The 21,496-nt window shown below is 34.4% G+C and overlaps 1 protein-coding gene across 3 annotated transcripts in view; it reads left to right on the top strand.

Moving 5' to 3' along the window:
* Positions 1 to 3,699: 3,699 nt before the first annotated feature.
* Positions 3,700 to 21,496, top strand: part of LOC110108297 (signal peptide peptidase-like 2) — a gene marked incomplete at its 5' end in the record, with an annotated part of 23,641 nt that continues 5,844 nt past the window's right edge. For all 3 annotated transcript variants that reach the window (XM_028691910.1, XM_028691909.1, XM_028691911.1), the window contains 5 exon segments: positions 3,700 to 3,711; positions 12,199 to 12,357; positions 15,062 to 15,173; positions 15,282 to 15,401; positions 19,511 to 19,668. In XM_028691910.1, the coding sequence (XP_028547743.1) occupies positions 3,700 to 3,711; positions 12,199 to 12,357; positions 15,062 to 15,173; positions 15,282 to 15,401; positions 19,511 to 19,668 (561 nt within the window).

Raw genomic sequence — 21,496 nt, 5'->3', positions numbered from 1 at the left:
ATAAGATGGTAGTGAAGGCCTGCAATGCTTTATGGTGCCGAATGTTGGCCATTAAAAGAGAAGCAATAATACTAAGTTAAGTGTGGCAGAGATGAGAATGCTCAGGTGGATGAGTGGCTTTACCTTTAGAGATATGATAGAAATGAAGCATATACGTGAAAAGGTTGGAGTTGCTCCAGTAGAAGATAAGATCACAGAAAATCGCCTTAGATGATTTGGTCACAATAAACGCGGCCTTCCGATGACCCAATTAGGAGAGTAGAGGTATTAGATTTGACTTATGTTAAGAAAGGTAGGGGTAGACCTAAAAAAACTTGGTTAGAAAATATTAGGACCTTTCTTTATTAGATTTAAATGAGAATTTTACTTTTAATAGGACACAATGGAGAGAAATGATTCATGTAGCCGACCCAACGTAGTGGGATAAAGGCTTGATGTTGTTGTTGAATATTAAAAATAATTTATAATTTAAATCAATATAAGTTTTATTATAATATTTTAAACAAATCAAAGCATTTTTAAAGTATATTAATTAAATTTAAAAATATTTTAGTTAACTTTTTATTAAATATTTATTAAAATTTGAATATTAAATATTATTAATATGATATTATAATTATAAATATAATATTTTTTATTAATTTTAAATAAATTAAAAGATTTTAACAAATTCGGAAAAATTATGATGAATTTATACTAATTTTATGATTAGTATTAAAATTTTTGGATAATTTTTTTAAAAATGGCTTAAAAAATATTTAAAAATTAATGTAATTCAATTTAAAGAATGGGCGCGCGGCGGGAGCATGTGGCGGCCACGGAATGACCAATCATTTTGGCGCAATCATGCAAGATAGGCGGCCGTCGCGATATTCGAATTGTGCGACACTTAGTCACATCAACGAATTTGATACTTGAGGTGTAAGTGAACCGAGCTCGGCTTGAGATTGACTCGTTTATGAGTCGCAAGAGACTAGCCTTATCGAGCTGAGTTTCAAGCTCGTTTTAGTAAACGGCCGACGTTCGGCTTTGAGCCGGCTGCGGGCTCGTGAGCTCACGAGGCGGGCTCGAATAAATATTAATATTTTTAAAATATATTTTTATTTTATTTATAATTAAATATTAATATAATATAAAACCTAATCATTAATTTAACATTATATTTAATTTAAATTGTCTTTTTAATATCGTTAATTTAACAGCCTATTAAAATTCCCTCCCATGGATGGAGAGCTGGCTCGCCAGCCGGCTCTGAGCTCATTTACAATGAGATGAGCTAAGTCGACCGCTTTCCATCTAACGAGCCGAGCTCTGATAAGGGCCTTAAACTCACTCGACTCGATTTCGGTTTACCCAAACCTTTTCAGGTGATTAACCCCCCCCCAACAACTTGGGTTCGGGGATATCTTTTCCCGCAGTTTGAAATTATGGGGGGCTCTAGATTTGAGCTGTGACAGCAAAGCTAACCACAAGATCGGATCCGTGGTTAGACAGAAAGTGGAAACAGCTTGATCCTAAAGATCTAATCGCACGTCACGGTACAAAAACAACTCGGAGCCACGTCGAATGAAACCCTTTAATGATTTTTCATCTCATTCTCATCGATTTGATAGGACCATTTAAATGAATTTTAAACTATGCTAGCAGAAACATAATCACGGGGAGTTCAAATCTTTGGTTCAATACGAGATTTATATAAAAAGCTATTTTACTCTAAGTGCGTGAATAAAGTTTGAGTTTTTAGGAGAATCTAACAAGTTTCGGATTTTGGTGGATTTTTGAATCTCTAAATTTGTAGTAATGTTCATGCTCAGTTTGTAGAAGACTCCCTCGACCTGGCGACATCTGAATAATTGTTAGAAACCATTTGCGGAAAATGCCTCGGCTCACCGGAAGCTCTCGCCGGCGAGGTTTTAATTTGCGGTTTTGGACTAGGCGAAAGGAGGAGGAAGGGTCTGGGAGCTCGAACAAAACCAGGGACTGGCTTGGGAGAGTTTTGAGTGGAGAGATACGCTAGAGATTGAATGATGGGTCTTTTTTGGGGTTTTACCATTAACTATCCAAGCGCATATCATGGATGGCTGGTATTGATACAGGGACATCCGAGAGTTCAAACCTAGCATGGGGTTCGTTAGGATAGGGAATAAGGACTGCAAGGACAGTGTTGAAGTAAAGCTTTTTCGGGAGTTGGCCAAGAATTGCGTGCGAAGGGAGGAAAGAATTTAATTTTACAGCGAGCAGCTCCAGTTGCTTCCGAATCAAATGTTTGTAACTTCCGATCCAACTAGGAAAGAGGTATCGTCACCGTCGAAGGGTCGAGAAAAGACTTTATGCAAAACTCTAACTCATAGGTGAGCGAAATGAAATAGAAAATAGCAAAACCGACACATAATATAGAACAAAATATATAATTAAAAAATAAAAGTAAAATATAAAAACAAGTTTAGTTAATATTTATTCAATATAGTAGGAAAATAAATAAAATATTAAAAACATTAAAAAAATAAACGTTAAAATTTGAATATATGAAAATTGATATCATCACAAATTTATGTGTATTAATCTAATAATTACGTAACGTTTATTTTCTGGGTTCGAACAATTTTAAAACACCCTATATAAATGTTGACGACCTTAAAGGAATTTTTCTGCGGAAGTAGCTATTCAACGCAGTAATCCCTCTACTATGCACGGCGATTACGACCGAACAGGTATAATTAACGTATTAATATTCCGATAAAATTGAATCGGTAATACTCTAAATAATGTGATTAAATTAGCAATAGATTTTGTTAAACGAGATAATTGACTCTTCAAAAATACATTAGAGCGATTTAATTAACTCAATAATAAATGTAGATTTTACATATTATAAATGGAATAATGTAATTATTCGAGTATTACATTCGTATTTGTGCATATTGGTATTTGTTACGGATTGGTTTATTCCATAAACATTTGAATATGCAGCATACTAAAATTTAAAAATCGTGTAAATAGAGTCCATCCTTAACCTTCCTGAATTGATTATCGTGGAGAGTCGTAATAGTGGTTAATAATTTGGAATTTGATTCGGCCAAACTTTAAGAGTTTCATAGCACCCTGGACCTTATAAATAAGAGATTGACAGCCCTCGAAAGGTACTCGGAGAAGCTCTCCAAACAACCAAAAAACTCACCAAAAACGGCAAAAAATTTCGCGGGGAAAGTTCTGCTACGAAACGGTTTTGAAATCCAAGGGTATTCAGCGGGATATTGGCAGTGCCACCTCTAAATGGTTGTCCCCCCTCCTTTCGGGCTCGCTCGCATCTCTCTCGTCTTCTCTCTCATCTGCCAAATCGCCTCTCGCCCTCCCCCAGCGTCTACCTCATTTCCTATTTACAGCAAACAAATTCCCTCCTAAAATGCGACTCTCGAATCGGACCTTGACGGTTTTCCGTTTATTGCCGATCTTAGAAGAAATCCTGGACTATTAATAAAGGAGGAGGGGTGGGAGAGATAAGTTTCGCTAACTGAGCGGAATTAACTCCATGGGGCAAATAGGAGATCTTGCGCTTGCCTTGCTTATAATTTTCAGCATCGGGCTTTGCACACTGCGTCGGTCTCTTCTCTTCTGCGCTGGATGCATTTATCATTGCGGCGGGATGACGGCATTACCCACGATGGTGCGAAGAACACCAGCTTTCCGGCTGCAATAAGTACGTACCAGCTTGTAAGCTTAAAGCTTGGGTTTGGAACTTTGGTCTGATAGGATTATCCTTTTTTATTTTTTTAATTATTTTTTATTAGAACTTTGAATTGGTCTCGGAGTTGTTTGGGATTTGGATCGCAAGTAGGAGATTATCCTGCGCGAATGTGGTTTCTTTTAATTGTCCTGTATGTGATCTCAAGTATTGGTTGTGGAGATTATTCATTCTTTTACATGTCTTGATGTGAAGAAAAGAGATTCATTTGGAGTGCCTTTTGTAAGGTTAGATGCCGAGATTTGTTTTTTATTTAGTGAGGAACTGGTAGAAATGTGATCATGGAAATATTGGGAGCTGGTGCGACCCATGTCACATGGAGCCATTATATATGGAACATGAGCTGCACTATTTCAGATTCTTCGGCTTGATGTGTAAGACCAACGCACCAAACCTTCTGGTATCTGGACCCTTCATACTGTATTTAGAAACTTAAAAAGCTTCATTGCGAGTAAGCTTTTCCCTGCTTTTTTTTTCCTAAAATAGTTTGAATTTGGTTGGAATGCACTGTGGAAATCCCACTTTCAACGTGCATACCCTTCCTAATAACTTTCTTGAGTACAGGGGAAGTCACTTATGGAGCAACCCTTTAACCAATGTAAGAGTAGATGCTTTACTACATAATACACATTAGACAATAACCAACTAGAAGGATGGATTAAACAAAGAAAGCCTTATTATTGCGCCTTATGGAGCTAAGAATCTCTAATGGAGGTTTTTTTTTTTTTATTAATTGGGTAAGGTGGGCTTAGGATCTAAGGATTCTTTAACATTTCTATTTGTTATTTGAGTTATTGGAGTAAGACATTTGATCATTTATTGTTATGTTAAATTACAAATAATCGGTGTATAATAATGTTATCCAAATAAAATCGCTAACTATGCCAATGCAACATGTTTTAGTTTTTAATGCAAACTTAAAACATAAATAATGTAGAATGACCAATGGTGATTATGATCTTTTCCCTTTTTTGGATCATTTTTAATAAATAATGAGATAGCTTGATATTTTAGTGTCAACAAAGTTTGCTTGATATCTAGGGTGTTGTTTGGTAGACATTTGTAAATGTTGATGTTATGGTTATAAGAGAGTGCCATTTATTTATTTGCTAGTTTTACATCTCAAGTAATACATTGTCTAAATGAACATTTATGCTATAATTAAACACATTTAAGATGCCGAAAAATTGGTCTACATATATATTGGCTTTGATATTTATATGGTCAAGAAATCGTTTGTTGCATTGTATTTTGTTTAGGTCTTATCCTATGCATTCCTTGTTATTATAACTTCTTGCTTTAATTGATCTTTTGATCTCATTCATGTTTTCTCCACCATTCTTCTCCAATGCCAAATCATATAACTTCCAAGTTTGGAAAAATGAAGTTAAGCCAATTTCTCTATCTATTGAACAAAGGTAATAGATAAAGGCAAGCATTGAGTTGGTCCTACGATTCATTAGGAAGCTGCACCTCTTCTCAATCCAACCATTAAAGCTCTACTCTCGTTATTTTGTCCAAAAGCTTCTACTGCATGCTTACTACTCGATACGACTGACTAAAGATTGTTGTATGTTAGCTTGTTTGCAATAGTAAGATTACTTAGTCCTCCAAAACTTAGAAGAAGTTCCTAAATCTTATGAAAGATTCAAGAGTTTTTTAGATAATCTCAGGCTTGTGGTAAAGGCTTTTAGAGTCTTATGGATAGCTCTAGTTCCTATAAAAGCTTTTGGAGACTTGTAGAGTCCTTATGGATAGCTCTTGTTTCCATACTCATTTATATAAAGTCTTATTTATATCTTGGTTATAAACAAGCTTGAATAGAAATTTAAAAGCCTTTTCTTAGAAACGAATAAGCTTGAAACACTGATTTCGCTTATTCTTTTATGTTTTGGTTGATTCATGCTTATTTATTTTTAACAAATAACTCACAAATTTTGATAAATAATCATTAAATGATGGCTTAATTTGCTTATTTCATGACTCATTCTTTAATTTTTCTAATCAAATTTCTCTATCTTATCAATGTAAAGATTAATATTATATTTATTAGAGATATAAGTATGATGAAGCATCAAAATAAATATCTAGATATAACAGATTAAAAGGAATTCATATAAATCAATACCTTAGAAACAACTTAAAAAATAATGCTAATGATGTTATATTAATTTGAATTAAAATCTACAAATCTAATTATGTCTATGAAGCGAGCTTAAATATCATTAACATTAAATATACAACCAATTAGACCTCAATTAATGCTCAATTGGAGAATTGCTAGTTGTTTCTCCGACTTATTGTCTATCTTTGGTAATCTCTGATCTTTGCCGTTATTAGTGAGAGAATTCACAATATGACACTAAAATAGAGTATGAATTGCATTTTTAATTCTTAGTACTTTCTTCGAGTGAGTGCATTCGATGGTTGTAATAGCAAGGTTGTTGAATTTCTTGCTCTGGTTGAACCTTGAATGCAGAAACAGAGAGGAATAAAGGAGGTTGATAGCTCCACTGTCTCCTGAGAGATGGTGTGACAGATTTTTAGAGGAGAGAGGAATAAAAATAGTAAGAAAGGGTAATACCAATTGAATGGAAATGTCTTCCACTCGGTTTCCATTGATCTTAAAATCTAATCATAAGGTATATTTATAGCCATTTAATACCCTGCTAAGGAAACAAATAAACTATATAAAAATTGAAATCTAGGCTAAAAATAGGGAAGATAAGATAATTGGTACCCACATTAGATAACCTATTTGATAAGACAAGTCGTTATATAAATACTTGATACATTTATTTTATAATTCATGGGTAATTCACTTGAGTGAATATTTCTTGGAATTATTCTCTCATTGATTTGAGTCAATAGATAAGATAGATATTTTGGAGTGAATTGTGGAGAGTTTTCTTTATTCTCTTAAGTTCTCCTTGATTGGTTGCCCCTCCTTCTAGAAGATCAGGCTAAACTTTATTATTTGGAGCTTAAAAGTGAAGTCTGAGACTATGTGAGGGCACTTTCAGAGCTGCTGCTTCAGATCCTATAAATGTGAATAGGAAGCATGCTTCTAGTTCATGGATGGACTCAAATTGTGTGTTAAGCTCAAGCTACAATGCAGGTGCATGCAAAGGCTGCAGAAGTCCAAGACAATGGCTGAGACATTGATTAAGTTCAATTTAAACGGAAATTCTGACTCAGCCCAAGAATATGGCCAATGATGGGGGAATCATGACAAGTACAACCATTAAAATGATGGAAATCATCGGCCCCAAGCAATAAGGGGAAGATGGTTTGAAAATTGGGAATGAAAAGATGCGTCAATAGACTCTGAATTGCTAGTCACATGAGGGCATGGGTACCCATCTTGGGCAAAGCTTGTGTTCTCAACAAGTTTGATGTAACAACCCACAGTACCCTTGAACAGTATTGTAGAGTGTAACAAATAAAACATAACATTTTTTTCTTGATCTTATAATTGTTTGAAACAATCCATCATTTGCATGTTTACATATAAACATATCATAAACCTCAACTGGTACATCAACGGAAGCACTTAAAAGTTTTAAACATCCACAAAATATGATTATAGAGACACTAAGGAAAATCCATACAAACACTTTATGGGAATGTTCACATACCATTAATTTAGTTTTAAAACAGAAATAAAATTAACATCTGGGATTGAAATACTTGAATCTAGTCAGCAACCACTTTTTCTTTCCCTTTTCCCGTAACAACTGCCAGTAATGAAAATACTGGTGAGTTATAAGGCTCAGTAAGTTATGCAGCTATAATTAGTATTAAACTTGCATGTTAAAAAAATTTAGAACATTAAAACATGAATAAAATTTTAAACTACTAGAGAAACTATAAAACATCTCATTTGGCATTACCTTTAAATGTTCTCTTAGATCCGTATTGAATATCAATTTTTTTCATTAAAAAGTTTGGTTTTTCTTTCATAAACAAATTCAATGAAGCCCAGAAAAACCTGACATTATCGTCATTAAATTTCATAGAGGTCTCTTTTACCTCTTTAGGGTTCCTTTTGCCCCACCTGCTATGCAAGTATCATTTCTTTTAGGGTCCCTTTTGCTACACTTACAAGGTAATTACATATTTGAGAACCCTTTTGTCCCAATTATCCTTATAAATCATACATCATATATATATAGCCAAACTTTATGTTAAATTGATATTCAATATACTTATATAACATAACTCATACTTGTATTGTTGCTTTCATAAAGGTCTTTATATGCTACTCATTTGTGTAATGAAACTGTGTACAATATGTTAAAAATGAATATTCTTTCCAAAATACTTCCAACTAGTAAAATCTTCAATGAAACATAACAACTCTTATTTGAAAGTCTCATGATTCAAATATAGAAGAGGTCTTTCATATATAGAAACCAGGTTAGGAACATCCTTTAGCAGAGAATTACTTGTAATGCATATTTCTCTTGCATTCATTCAAATACCAACATACAATGTAAAATTAACAAGAATTATATTTAAAACTTTAATTTGCATTACTTACCTTCTAGACAGGTTGCTTCTTCCAAAACTTCACTTCTTATTCTTCTTCTATTATAAGTCACTTCAAAGCCTCCTCTTTGCATAAGACTATATAATCTATATCACCCTAAATTATGATTCGCATAAGAACTTTACTGAATTGAACTAGTATAAAAGATAAGAGAAATTTAGGATTGTTACCTTTTTCTATCTATTGTGTTTTAGTCTTCTTAAATTCTAACTTCTCAAAATACCACTCAAAATTTCTATTTCTTCACTTTACTGCTTCTTTAAATAGTTTGAACGCTTACTTCCCACCACCTTACTGCTTCTTCAAATAGTTTGAACGCTTACTTCCCACCACCTGTCATTACACCATTTCATATTCATCACAAACAATCTTTGTTACAAGTTTACCATATTACAAATAACTTTCTTCTCACTTACCATTCCTGTTGTTTTCCTTTCCTACCACGCCACATGCAATCTTTCCTTCAACACTATGCTGAATTGATCTATGCACTGAGCTGAATGAATCTACAGCCCTCTAGTAATCACTTTGCTGAAACTTTCCTTTGCCGAGTAATGCTACAGTGCATACACGTTATAGCAACTCCACTCTAAAGCCTCTGTGCCGCAGCCTTTTACTGGCCGAACAAGACAGCAATGAAAGTCTTCAGGAAATTCTCACCTAGTCACCCTTCCTTACCATACTTGCTTGCGGTTGTCTTCTTCTCCACGAACACTTATGAATGGCTTGCGAAATATTCCTCTCCAGCGACCTTTTCTCCAGTGAATACGCAAGCATGGGAGATGTCCACGGTATAAAAAAAAATTGGACGGTGGGCCCCAGTTTATAACTGTCCCCTTCCAAACCGCCCTCTTCCAAGCGTTGCTTTGGAATGCCTCCTGTAGATTTCTCTAATAATTATCTTAACCAACATATTAATAACATACATTTATTAATATTTATTTATTAAACCAATACCTGAATATTTCTGGTTATTACATTTGATGTGCGAGAATAGGAGGAGATGTGAATGGGAATAGGAGGATATGTGAATGAGTTTGTTGCATATCTTTGTAGCTTAAGAAAGACAAAAAAAGAGAACACGTTTAAGGTACTGATGTTTATGAATATGGAGGTCGCACAAATGAAGATGAGCATCTTAGTTGATAATGGTCCATGACCTTTTCATCAATTGGGAGATTGTGATTGGCTAGGCATTTGAGTATAAAAACGCGTAATTGCTTATGGCTCAAGATACTGAATTATAAGGAGGTCCTAATGATCAACGTAAATCATAAAAGTGAGCATCTAATATTGGAAGAACAAATAATCAATTGAGGTGATTCCACTTGATGACTATGAATTTGTTATCATGATGAATTTCGTTTACCATATTAACACAATGATTGTACCCTTGCCTATGCTTCTTTGATGCCCATTTTCAATGTGTAGTTCCTGTGAAATGAGCATCTCGGCATGGTTGGAAGATGCCCTTTCTGATGAATGTGTTAGTGCGAAAGAAAAGGGAGAAGAAACCTTCTTGGAAACCTTGAAGATAGAGGAGCCTAGTGGCAATGAGAGTGGCCTTGATTGATGACTAGGATTTCTTTTAAGGATAGAAATATATCTTTAATATTTTATTAAGTGAGCATACAATTAGATACAGATTTTAAGAAGAGCCATTGAAGGGGATAAACTCTTGACATAATATCCAAATGAGACTTACATTTATTTAATTTAATTTATAATTATGTATCTAAAACAATTTAACAAGCTGCAATATTGATGGATGTTGTTTGCTGCAGTTATTTCCAAGGTTTAAAATTGTGTAAATAAGCCTCGAGGCGGTTTTCGTCCGTGAGGCGAGGCGTAAGCCTCGAGGCGGTCTGAAACGTAAGCCTCACGGACACAGAATCGCGTAAATGAAAAATTAAGGGTTTTAGCAGAAAAATAATGGCAATATTGTATCTTACAATAAAAACATCTAAATGATATATGAAAATAGTAGAAAGTAAGAAAGTAGATGCAATAAAATCATATCCCAAAGTACAAAATCACTAAAATATTAGTTTAAACAAAACTCCCAATAGTACAAAAAACATATAAAATGCAATCACTTCCCATCACTAAATGGGTCTTCAAGGGAAGTTATCTTTTCCAATTGTATCTATGAATGTCAATGTCATCATCATCTTTAATATGACTCACTTGTTCTCTTTCCCTGTTTCAATAAGATAAAAAGATCATTAGCTGTTATTGCTCACTTGATATAAATATACTGCCGATAGCATATAAGAAATTGTGGATATATCTTTACTTGATTATTGTGCTGTAGAGCTAGTGGATGTTGCGGGTGTTGCTACTAGTTGATGTGCCCAATTTGTATCTGTCTTCGCCCCTCCAGACATTCCACATTTACATCTTTCTAGCTGTAAGTTCTGATAATGACAAAATGTCCTCATCATCCTATGGAACCACTCATTATCAGCTGACACATCATCAACACCAACAGGGTCCTCATCATCCTCAACCCCTTATTCCTCATATCCTCCTATCTTTTAACGCTCTTGTTGTGCATTATATATACGAGAGAGTTCATTTCTGACTGTTAGATAGCCGATTTATTCTCTTTGTTTGCACTTAATAATGTACTCCAGTTTCGCTCACACCCAGAAAGAAGAACAAGTGAGCGCCCAATACTCTTACAACAAACTCTGGCGGGGTATCGGACTCAGTACCGAGCCGTACCGAGATGTATCGCTCAGTACGAGCATATTATTATTATTTGTCAGTACCGAGCAATGTATCGCTGCCAGTACCGAGGCATGTACCGCTCAGTTACCGAGATGTATTGCCTAGTACGAGATGGTCCGCTCAGTTATCGAGCATTGTACCGCTCAGTACCGAGCCGGTACTGGTTCATACCGAGCATGCTACCGCTTAGTACCGAGCATGTTCGCTTCAGTTTACCGGAGCAATGCTACCGGCTCAGTACCGAGCATGTACGCGCTCAGTTCCGAGCGGTACTGGTTCGGTACCGAGCATGTACTGAGCGAAGGAATAAGTACCGAGCATGTATTGAGTGTACCGAGCTTGTACTGATGCGGCATCGAATTGAAGAAAGCCGAATCAAGGAGTTATTCAAGCTTTCGTTACTGCACGTCAAAGTCAAGGCCACAAGACCGCGTACCTGCTATTCCGACCTAACCGATGCCTGAACATTTCCTGCACTCACAACTTCGGCTTTGTTTCTTTCCCTGCGTCGTCTCCTTCCGACTTTATCTCCTACACTCACGGCTTCGTCTCCTTCCCTCACAGCTTCGTCTATTTCCCTCACGGCTTCGCCTCTAGTTCGCCTTTTAATTCTCACAGGAAGCCCTAATCCTATACGCGAGTACACAACTCAATGTGGACGCCTCGTCCGCTTTTTTAATGGTTGATTTTAAGTAAGGTAAGACCATTTGGATGAGGCGTACGCCTCACCCATAATTGCGCAATTGAGGCGCGCCTCACACAGGGTGAGGCGTACGCCTCAATCAGTGTCCAAATTGCATGCGCCTCAAGGCGCTTTTGGACAGAATTGTGCAAAGGCCGCCTCTTATTGCGCAATTTTAAACAGAGGTTATTTCTTAATCATTTTCTTTCCATAAGGTGATATGTTGATAGAACAAAAAAAAAAAAAAAAAGGGATTTAAAAAAAAAAAAAAAAAAAATCACTTGTGCCTTAAGTTTGAGATGAAAAAAAAACTGGCTTGCTAATTCCTGTTTGCAGTTCGACATGATGATTGCTTTGGTTCAATAAAGCTTCATTCCTATCACCAGTTCATAAGTATATATTATCATTTTAATGTTTAAAAAACGCAAATATATTTTTTTTTCCTTATATAAAATATTGACTTTTAATCATCCAATTACTGCTTCTCAGGTTATGGTAAAGAGTTGGTTAGATGGTGTTCAGCGCCCTGAAATAGTAGGTGTAAGTGCCAGATTTGGTGCAACATTGCCCAGGTATCTTTCTGAAGCTGTAAAAGGGCCTGCTCTTCTGACAAATCCAGTCACTTCCTGTGGTAAATTATCCTCCAAGGTCGGCTTACATCCTTAAAGTCACCAAGTCTTTGTGACATCAGAACGATGTATTTATTTTAATTTTTATTTTTTTTGGTAGATAATTCTTTGTTGATTCTCCAGAATAGGCTGTATGGGTTGTTTTGCAATTGCACTATAATTTGTTACTTTTGTGTTCGGTATCATCAGTTCCATTTCACATTTTCCGTTCACTTCACATACTAGTTATGAAAAGGTGCATTACTCATGGTTTATGTTTCTACTCTCGTATGAATTTGGTAGAAAGCTTTGTTATTTTATCATGTTTTCCGTAGGAAACAAAAAAGAATGAAATGGAATCATCATCATCTTTAACTTTGTGACAACTATTTGGGTTCGGCTTATTCCACCTTCTTTAATTTCTATAAATTGCTATATGAGGCGTTGCATCTATCTTTTGCATGTTTTTTTGTGCAACTTCTATGAACTTTTCCTTAATACTCGTATAATTATAGCATAGATGATTTAGTTATCATTTATAAATTTATTTTATATCTTCATGTTTTCTTTGATTCTTTTTTATCTAGAACTATAATAGCAATCTAGAGTGAAGGGAACTATTTATATGATAAATATGACCGACATTGAGCACTAAAGCACATCTTCATCTCCCCAAAATCTAATTATTTTAGTTCTATCCTCATGTTACATCCTCATTTTTATATAAGAGATCCAATATAATAAAATCTATTACATTTAATATCACTTGATCTTTTAATAACATTATTTGATTATTAACAAAGTTTCATTCATGAAAATTATGAATCATGTACACTATCTTTATTTTAAAATTATTCTACTCTATTTTAACTTCTCAATTATTTTAAAGAAGGCTGTTACCATTAACTTGTATTTTTTAATTCACTTGTCTAAAATTGTATTAAGATCTGGATAGTTATTCATGATAATATTAGAATGATTTGGTGCAAAAGTTTTTGATGCAAATATGAAGAATAAAACGATAATGATTAGAGAAGCAGGATTTGTTTTCTGTTTTTAAGAGGAAAAAAAGAGATGTAGGTTTGCGTTAAATATAAATAACCAAACTTCATGAGTTAGACAATGAAGTTATTTGATAATAGAAATAGATCTGGAAAAATTGCATCTCTATTGGAGAGTCAACTTGGCTTTATGCCATGAAGATAGACTATTGATGTGATTTTGTGCTAATGCAATTAATGTAAAGACCAAAGATATGATATTTATAAGATTTAGATCCATTATTGAAATAATTTTGTGCTACGGCAATTAATGAAAGGTACAAAGCGCATAAATATCAAGATTTTCATTGATTTGTTTAGGTGTAGGATTAAGTAACATAGGAATTGAATTGATGCATTTTATGAAAAAACGTATGGGTAAAAAATATATTTAAGTTATTCATGATATATACGATGAATCATTGACTATTATTAGAAATAGTTGTAGAGTGAAAGAATACTTAAATTATTGTCAATCATAATTGGAACATGTCAAGAATCAACATTGAGTTTGTATATATTTGTATTGTCTTGGAGATGCGTATAAAGGATATTCAAAATGAGTTATCTTAGTTTATGTTTTTCAGGAAATAACATAATTCTAATTCGCATGGCTCAGTAAAAGTGGAATATTAGTAGAATGGAGGAAATGTTTTGAAGATATGAGGCATAGGATTAATAGAAGAAAGTTGGAGCATTTTATATGCAATATTAGTGGGTGTGATATTAACATTTATCAATCACTCTTCCTATAAAATAAAGACATACCTTAAGAATGAGGATATATATTAGGATGTAACTTATTTAGTTAAGGTTTGGGCGGTCGAAGTAAAGAAGCACCTAAGAATTATTTGATAAAAAGAATACCATTTGAACTTAAGGTAAATTTTATAGAACTGGAATTATGCTGGTTTTGTTGTATGGGTCTAATTTTTTTGTATTCAATTATCACTTATATTGAAGTTGAGGATGTCAGAAGTGAGAATGTTCAGAAGGATTTGTGAGAATGCTAGGAAGGATGAGTTGAAAAATTATTATATTAGTGGGATGTTGGGAGTACCATTTATTCTTGATAAGGTAGTGAAAATAGATTTAGCTGTCTAAGCATATATGGTGAAGGATAAAAAATGCACCTATAAAATAAATAAATAAATAAAATTAATGTCAAACCATTTTAAAGGAAAAAGAGTTGACTATAGAGATAATGAATAGAAATTCTATAAAAGACTTTGTATATAATAGACTTAACCCAAATACATCAATCAATAGGAACTAATGGAGAGTAAGTAATCATAAAGCTTACATGAGTAGCTAGGATAAGCTAATTATGAAGATGATGTTGATGATTTTCTAAAACTTGATATTCACGTGTAACTTAAATTATATTACCATTATTTATATTTTTCAGCTTCAAAGTTAAAATGGTCATACAAGTGTTGGCACAGGATCAACCGACCAAATAATTTACACAAGCAATCATATTTAAATTAAAAGAGCAACTATATCTAAATTTAAAAGATTTATGTTTGTATTCACGTATGAAAAATGGCATATTCCTAAACCTAGTTGGTATAGCAATTTATTTTAATTGAATTAATTGATCAGGAATAATAAAATTTATTTCCAGCGTCGATTCTGCAATTTAATCTTTGTTCGTTTCTTAATTTAGACGCAGATCTTTTGTTGGTGTTTTCTTTGTTGCAGTTATCTGGTACTATTGCATTGGCCATGCGTGGGGATTGTGACTTCACCGATAAGGCAAAAGTTGCACAGTCCGCAGGTGCAGCTGGCTTGATGGTGACTAGTGATGATGAAGGTTTTAAGTTGTTTTCTGTGTGTTGCATTTCAAAGAAAACATATTTTGATTTGGACACTATGCACATCTTTTAAAATTATACTATGGTTTTTTGCTTTGTTATTGCAGAACTTTATGAGATGGTTTGCAGTAGAAATGAATCTGCCATTAGCATCACTATTCCAGTCATAATGATACCAAAATCTGCGGGAGATAATCTTAGGAAATCTTTGTCTAATGGTGGCAGGAGTAAGTTATCTTAAAACATGTTTTATATGACTGTTAAGTTTAAACTTATTATATTTTTGGTGCTGTTTGATATGGATAAGAATACAGTTATACTTAAGGAGTGTGTTTACAAATGACTTACAGGACTATCCTAAACTTGCATGGTTTCTGTTAATTTTAGAGAATTGGAGAGGAAAAATACTTAATTTTATTGCACAAACTTGTCCCTATTTATAAATCTATACAAGATATTCTAATAAAGAAACTAATTATTACATAAAAATGCTTTATTGCACTAATATTATCCTTCTTTAATCAACCATCTAAATATGGAAGGAGATCAGCGTGATCCAAGTGAACCTCCCAATGATTTTCATCTTAGCCGTGGGATAAAATACCAAGGGCAGCTAGGATTTAATAGGTGAGCCTCCCACGGATTCCCATCCTAGCTGTGGTATCAAAATGTCTAGGGACGGTTGAGATTTAAAACTCCTCCTCAAGCTGGGGAATACAGATCCACCATTCCTAGCTTGGTAATCAGTCTCAGAAAGGTAGAGTCATCAAGTCCCTTGGTAAGAATATCTGCAAGCTGGTCTTTTGATCAGACATGATCGATACATATAAGACCACTGTTTAATTTCTCCTTTATGAAATGTCTGTCAACTTCTATGTGCTTGGTCCTATCATGTTGAACCGAATTGTGAGCTATGCTGATTGTTGATTTGTTGTCACAATGTAGCTTCATGGGTCCTTCCCACTTGATTCATAAGTCTTCTAGAATTATTTTGATTCATAATAGTTTACATATTCCTAAGGCCATAGCTCTATATTCTGCTTCTGCACTGGATCTTGCCACTACATTTTGTTTATTGCTTCTCCATGTAACAAGGTTTTCTCTAAGGAATGTGTAGTATTCCGAGGTTGATAATCTATATACTGTTGATCCTACGTAATATGCATCAGTATATACTTCTTGGGTTATTCCACAATCTCTTTTAAAGATAATCCCTTTACCTAGGTTTCCTTTAAGATAATGCAGTATTCTGTCTATATCTTGCATGTGAGCCAGCTTTGGATTTTGCATGAACTGGCTGACCATGCTTGCAATAAATGCTATATCTGGTATGGTGTGGGAAAGGTAAATCAATTTTCCTACAAGTCTCTGGTAAACTTCTTTATCTACATTTGGACCTTCTTTAGCTTCCCCTAATTTGAGATTTGGTTCTACTGGTGTTAGTTCAGTTCATTTGTAGCCATAAATCCAACTACTTCCAAGTTATGTGGATGTATTTTGAGGCGACTTTCAAAGTCGTGCATTTTAGATGTAAACACCTCAAGAACCTTGCAATTACTCTAAAGGCAGGCCCTTGTTTTGATGCAAATGTATTAAGTTAACACATCAGAAAATGTATAAATGTGCTATGTGATTGTATTGAATAACATGAAAGCATGCAATGCAAATGCGTCAAGGAATGTGCAATTGCATCGATAAGTGTTCAAGTGCATCATGTAAGCGTGTTGAAGGCTATACAATTACGCTGAAGCTCGTAAATGCATCATGTTAGAACAATGAAGTACGTGCAAGTGATGAAAATGTTTTGAAAGCGAGTAAATTTATTTTGCAAATGCATTGTAGTGCGTGCAATTATATTTTTTAAATACATCAAACATTTGCAAGTACATCATACATTTGCATTGAAGAGCATGCATGTATAATGCAAATGCACTAAAAGCGTGCATACACATAGTGCAAGTACTCTGAAAAGCATGTAAGTGCATCTTAAGTGTAGTATACAAGTGCACTGGAAGACGTGTATGTCATAAAAAAAATTATAATTACAAAACTTAAATCATCCATATATGTTTTGACAAACATGTTAAATGCTAAGATTTAAACTCTGAGAATGTTGCATGGAGTAAGAATTAATTGAATTTAAATTTACCTTGCTCTAAAATCATGCACCTCTTTTGAAAATCATGCAATTATTTTGAACCTTATGAACTCTCTTTCGAAAACTTATTTTGTTATGCATTGTTCTCAGATGGGGTCGCTTTATCTATAGGGTATAGTCATTAGTCCCATTTTCAAACTCTAATATGGAATTGAATATTCACTCACAAATTTCAGAAGATATTTTGTTTTAAGTTTGAATTATGCCTTCAAAGCCTCTTATATTGATTGTTTATTTTAAAATGCGAACTCCTATTTCCATCTCGCTTGTATGGTAGCTCATGAAGCTAATCGTCAAATCCAATCCCTTATAAGTAAGAAGGTAAAGTTGATAAGGTTCAAAGTAGTCAGGTTTAGACATACACTCCAATGATGGCCATGTTGAGAAGAAATATCAACAAGAGGGGGACTATTTTCAAAATGTTTTAGATCCCCATACAAATCATTTTACTACGAGTTCATGTAAAATACCAAAAAAAGTAGGAAGGTTCATAAAATCCAAAATATTTAAGCAAAATCTATCGTCCATCAATTAAAGCAATAACATCAACCCTCATGTTTGTTTGTCAAGTGTGATAAATTTAAGAATAATCTGAGCTCACAAAGAGCCAATCTATTGTCAAACGTATATCTATGTTCACTTTCAAATGATTTCTCTTTGGTAAGAACGTGACACTTGTTCTCTAACTGGTGCTTTTGTTGCTAAATGACAACACAAGTAAATAGTTATGACCGGGTTGTTTTTTAATAAGTTGACACCATTAAAGTACGATCATAATTGGAGCCCTTAAGTTCTTCAATATCTTAAAACCTTTCTTGGAATGCACTTGATAAGGTACAAAGCTATCTACTGGCTAATATCGACCAACTTAAAATTGTTCTCTTAGAAAAATATCCACCCAAAGTCTATAAGATCTTCTTAGATGATGCAACTCATGTTTATTAATAAGGATCATTTGATTAGGTTTGATAGACTGTCCTCTGATTAAGCAGACCAAGGTTCACATTAATCTGGAATGATGGAACCATAAAATCTTAATCAGGCTCATCATCTTTCTCCCCATCATTCACTTTAAATTTATGATTGTAAATTTCTCAATTATGAATCAGAATGGTTGTTACCTGGAACATAAACTCTCTTAGCAGAGACAGGCGTGGTTTTTTCGAACTCAGACTATGGCATATTTGAAAAAGAGGTGATGCCAAATGCAACTCTTTTTTTTTTTGCATGTCTAGTGCAACGTGACTCTGACGGGCCTGTTGAATTGATTCGTATCATACTTAACCTTGTTGCACATGAGTAATTATGCTCTTTGAAAAAATTCTCAATTCTATTTATGCTATCATATGTATGGTGCATCTGCTCACTCATTCTAGAAAGAAGTTAGCCCTGCAGCTTTTTTGGCCTTCTCAAAATTTCCTTTGAAAACATAAATAAATTCTTTATCTTTTGCCATTATTTTGGTAAAATAGTATTATGCATCTTTTGCCTCTTATGCTTCCAGGAAAGTGTTAGACCGGTCCTCCCTGGACCGGTCCAGCCTGCCCAATCCAATGGGCCGGTTCAGGTTTACCGAAGGAGGAGGGCGGGCGGACATGAAGCGGAAGCCGCATGAGGCTAGAGGCGGGGTCCACTTGAAATTCAAGTTGCTTCTTGGAGCCAAAATGAGGGGAAGTGAGGGCAATTAGGTCCTTTGGTATCTATTTTGAATTGTATGCATTGAGTAGGGAGTAAAGGGGAGGTTTAGGGTTATGTGATTTTGTTTTGAAGTTTCTCTTGTTCTTCTTGTTGATTTGGGCTCTAGATCGTATTCTAGAGATTTGGGAGAGTGCGATCCTCCTCTCGAATAGAGCATCCTTGTATCTTTGCTATTTTCCTTGCATCTATTAGTAAAAATACAAGATTTTTCTCAAGTTTTCTCGCTGTATTTCCCAGATTTTTCCCTGTTTTTGCTGTTTCTGCTGTGAGCAGCAGTTTTTGCTTGGATAATTGCTAGAAAGTGAATAGGAAATACTTGAAATCAAGTATTTCCTATCAGAAAGTTGAACAAATGTGGGTTTTACATAATCCAAACTGTATGATGTGTATCGACAGTGTACTCCAGTCAATGTTAATTTCTACCTACTTTGCACTTTCCATTCATTATAGCTGCTACTAAGAACTCATTTTCTATTACAGTGGTTGTTCTATTGTATTCTCCTATTCGGCCAGTTGTGGACATCTCAGCTGTCTATCTGTGGTTAATGGCTGTTGCAACTGTTATCTGTGCTTCTCTTTGGTCCAACATTGTTTTAGATGACCAGGTTAATGATCCTTATAATCACCTCACAAGGAAGGTTCATCCTTCGATAACCTGTTCCAGTTTTTTCTGTTTTTCTTTTATTCTGGAGCGTTACAATCTGATAGTGGAGTCAATAAGTTTTACTTTTAATTATTTGTTGATTATTTTTGACGGTTTTACACTTTTTTCAATTTGTTTAATTCAAATGATTTCCTAAGGAAATCTTCTTTGGTCCTAATGCTTTTTTTATCCATTATCTTGGTCCACCATCTAAATTTTTTTACAACATATTTCTGCTTTATTTGGATCGAAGGAAATTGATGGAAATGAAAGGAAATCTCAACAATCCATGTGTTGAATATGAATCTGCGCCATTAAATTAACCTTTTCAACCCTCATTTTTTTTTTCCCCGCTGAAATTTCTAGCATCCAATCACAGCTTTATTTAGTTTATGAGCTTCATAGTTTGATTATATCTTCAGTATCATGCTATGTTGTTAACAAATATTTCTTGTTTGGTTGATTGACATCATGTGGCAGTTTAGATGTCAATTTGATTGATGTTAGTTATTGAAAGCATCTTGATGGATAAAAGATTTGAGAATAAAATGAAAGGACAGAGGCGCCATTAATCATTATAGATAGCATAGCACCGCTGATCATTACAATAAGGAGTGGAACAATTTCGGTTGATAAAGCTGAACCAAACAAGTTGCAATTGATATATTGTACTAACATCTAGATAATTTTGCAATCTAGGCAACATTGCATTTGGAATAGTATTGAACCCAACAACCCCAAAAAACCTTGATATATTTCATGTGAATAGCAACTTTGTCCATCACTTATGAACCATTTTGTGGATTGATGATCTGATTTCTAATTTGCACCTTGGCTAGCCGGTGGTTTGCACTAGCTGTTGCATCATGCATGAATAGTTGGTGGCCTATCTCTGACCACCTCATACATACCTCAACTCCTATAGGGCGAAAAAGTGGCAATGGAAACGGGAGTGATTTCTTGTGAAAACACTGCATTTTAACAGAAATGCTTGTCTTGGTTCTCCCTGAGTTGGTAACCGATTTGGTGTAAAAAAAATCCAGATTGTCTACTTTCTTGTGAAAGCATAGGGACCCATGTGACATCTTTTCCTGTTTATAGATAGAGAGAGTTCAGTTCATTTTTTTTCCATTGCAATTAATTCTGTGAGTCTTTGCAAGCAAGCTTTTCAGAGTTATCACAAGTTTCCTATAAGTTTTTAAAATTTTACAAATTTAAAGTTTTACAAGTTTTTAAAAACTTGTAAAACTTTAAATTTGGTATTCGGATAGGAGTCGTACTAGAAATGGTGTAGGTGTTATTATAGATAAGTAGTTCCTTGTAAGTGTGTTCAATTTGAATTTTAGTAGCCTACATGTTCCTTCCCCACATATGGGGCACATTAAGAGATGTTAGGCCTATGGTCAATGTCATGAAACACCTTGGTTAGGGTCTTCAATTCCAAAGCGCTAAGAAAGGCACTCATGAATCTTCGGGTACTTGTTTAAATACTCGCAAATCTTCCTAGCGTGCTATGAAAAGAATGTATAGATACTTAAAATTTTTCTTTCCACTTTATGAAAAGCGTGCATGTGCCTTACCCGGTGCGTCACGTACAAGTTTCCCCTGCCGCTCTACGAAATGTGTGCAAGGCCTGTTCGTCATGCTGCGTGCTTCACCAATGGGATTTTTTAGATTTTTACAGCTTTGCGAGCGTTATACCTTTACACATGTGATATGATCACGATGGTGTTGAGGGTTACATCATGGCAAAGGGTGAATATATATATATATATATGTATATATATATATATATATATATATATATATATATATGTATATAT

The sequence above is a fragment of the Dendrobium catenatum genome, unplaced genomic scaffold, assembly GCF_001605985.2.
Source record: "Dendrobium catenatum unplaced genomic scaffold, ASM160598v2 original_scaffold_86292, whole genome shotgun sequence".
In the NCBI taxonomy this organism is placed as follows: domain Eukaryota; kingdom Viridiplantae; phylum Streptophyta; class Magnoliopsida; order Asparagales; family Orchidaceae; genus Dendrobium; species Dendrobium catenatum.
Note: the sequence above shows the minus strand (reverse complement) of the source record. Positions and strands in the feature narration are given on the sequence as shown.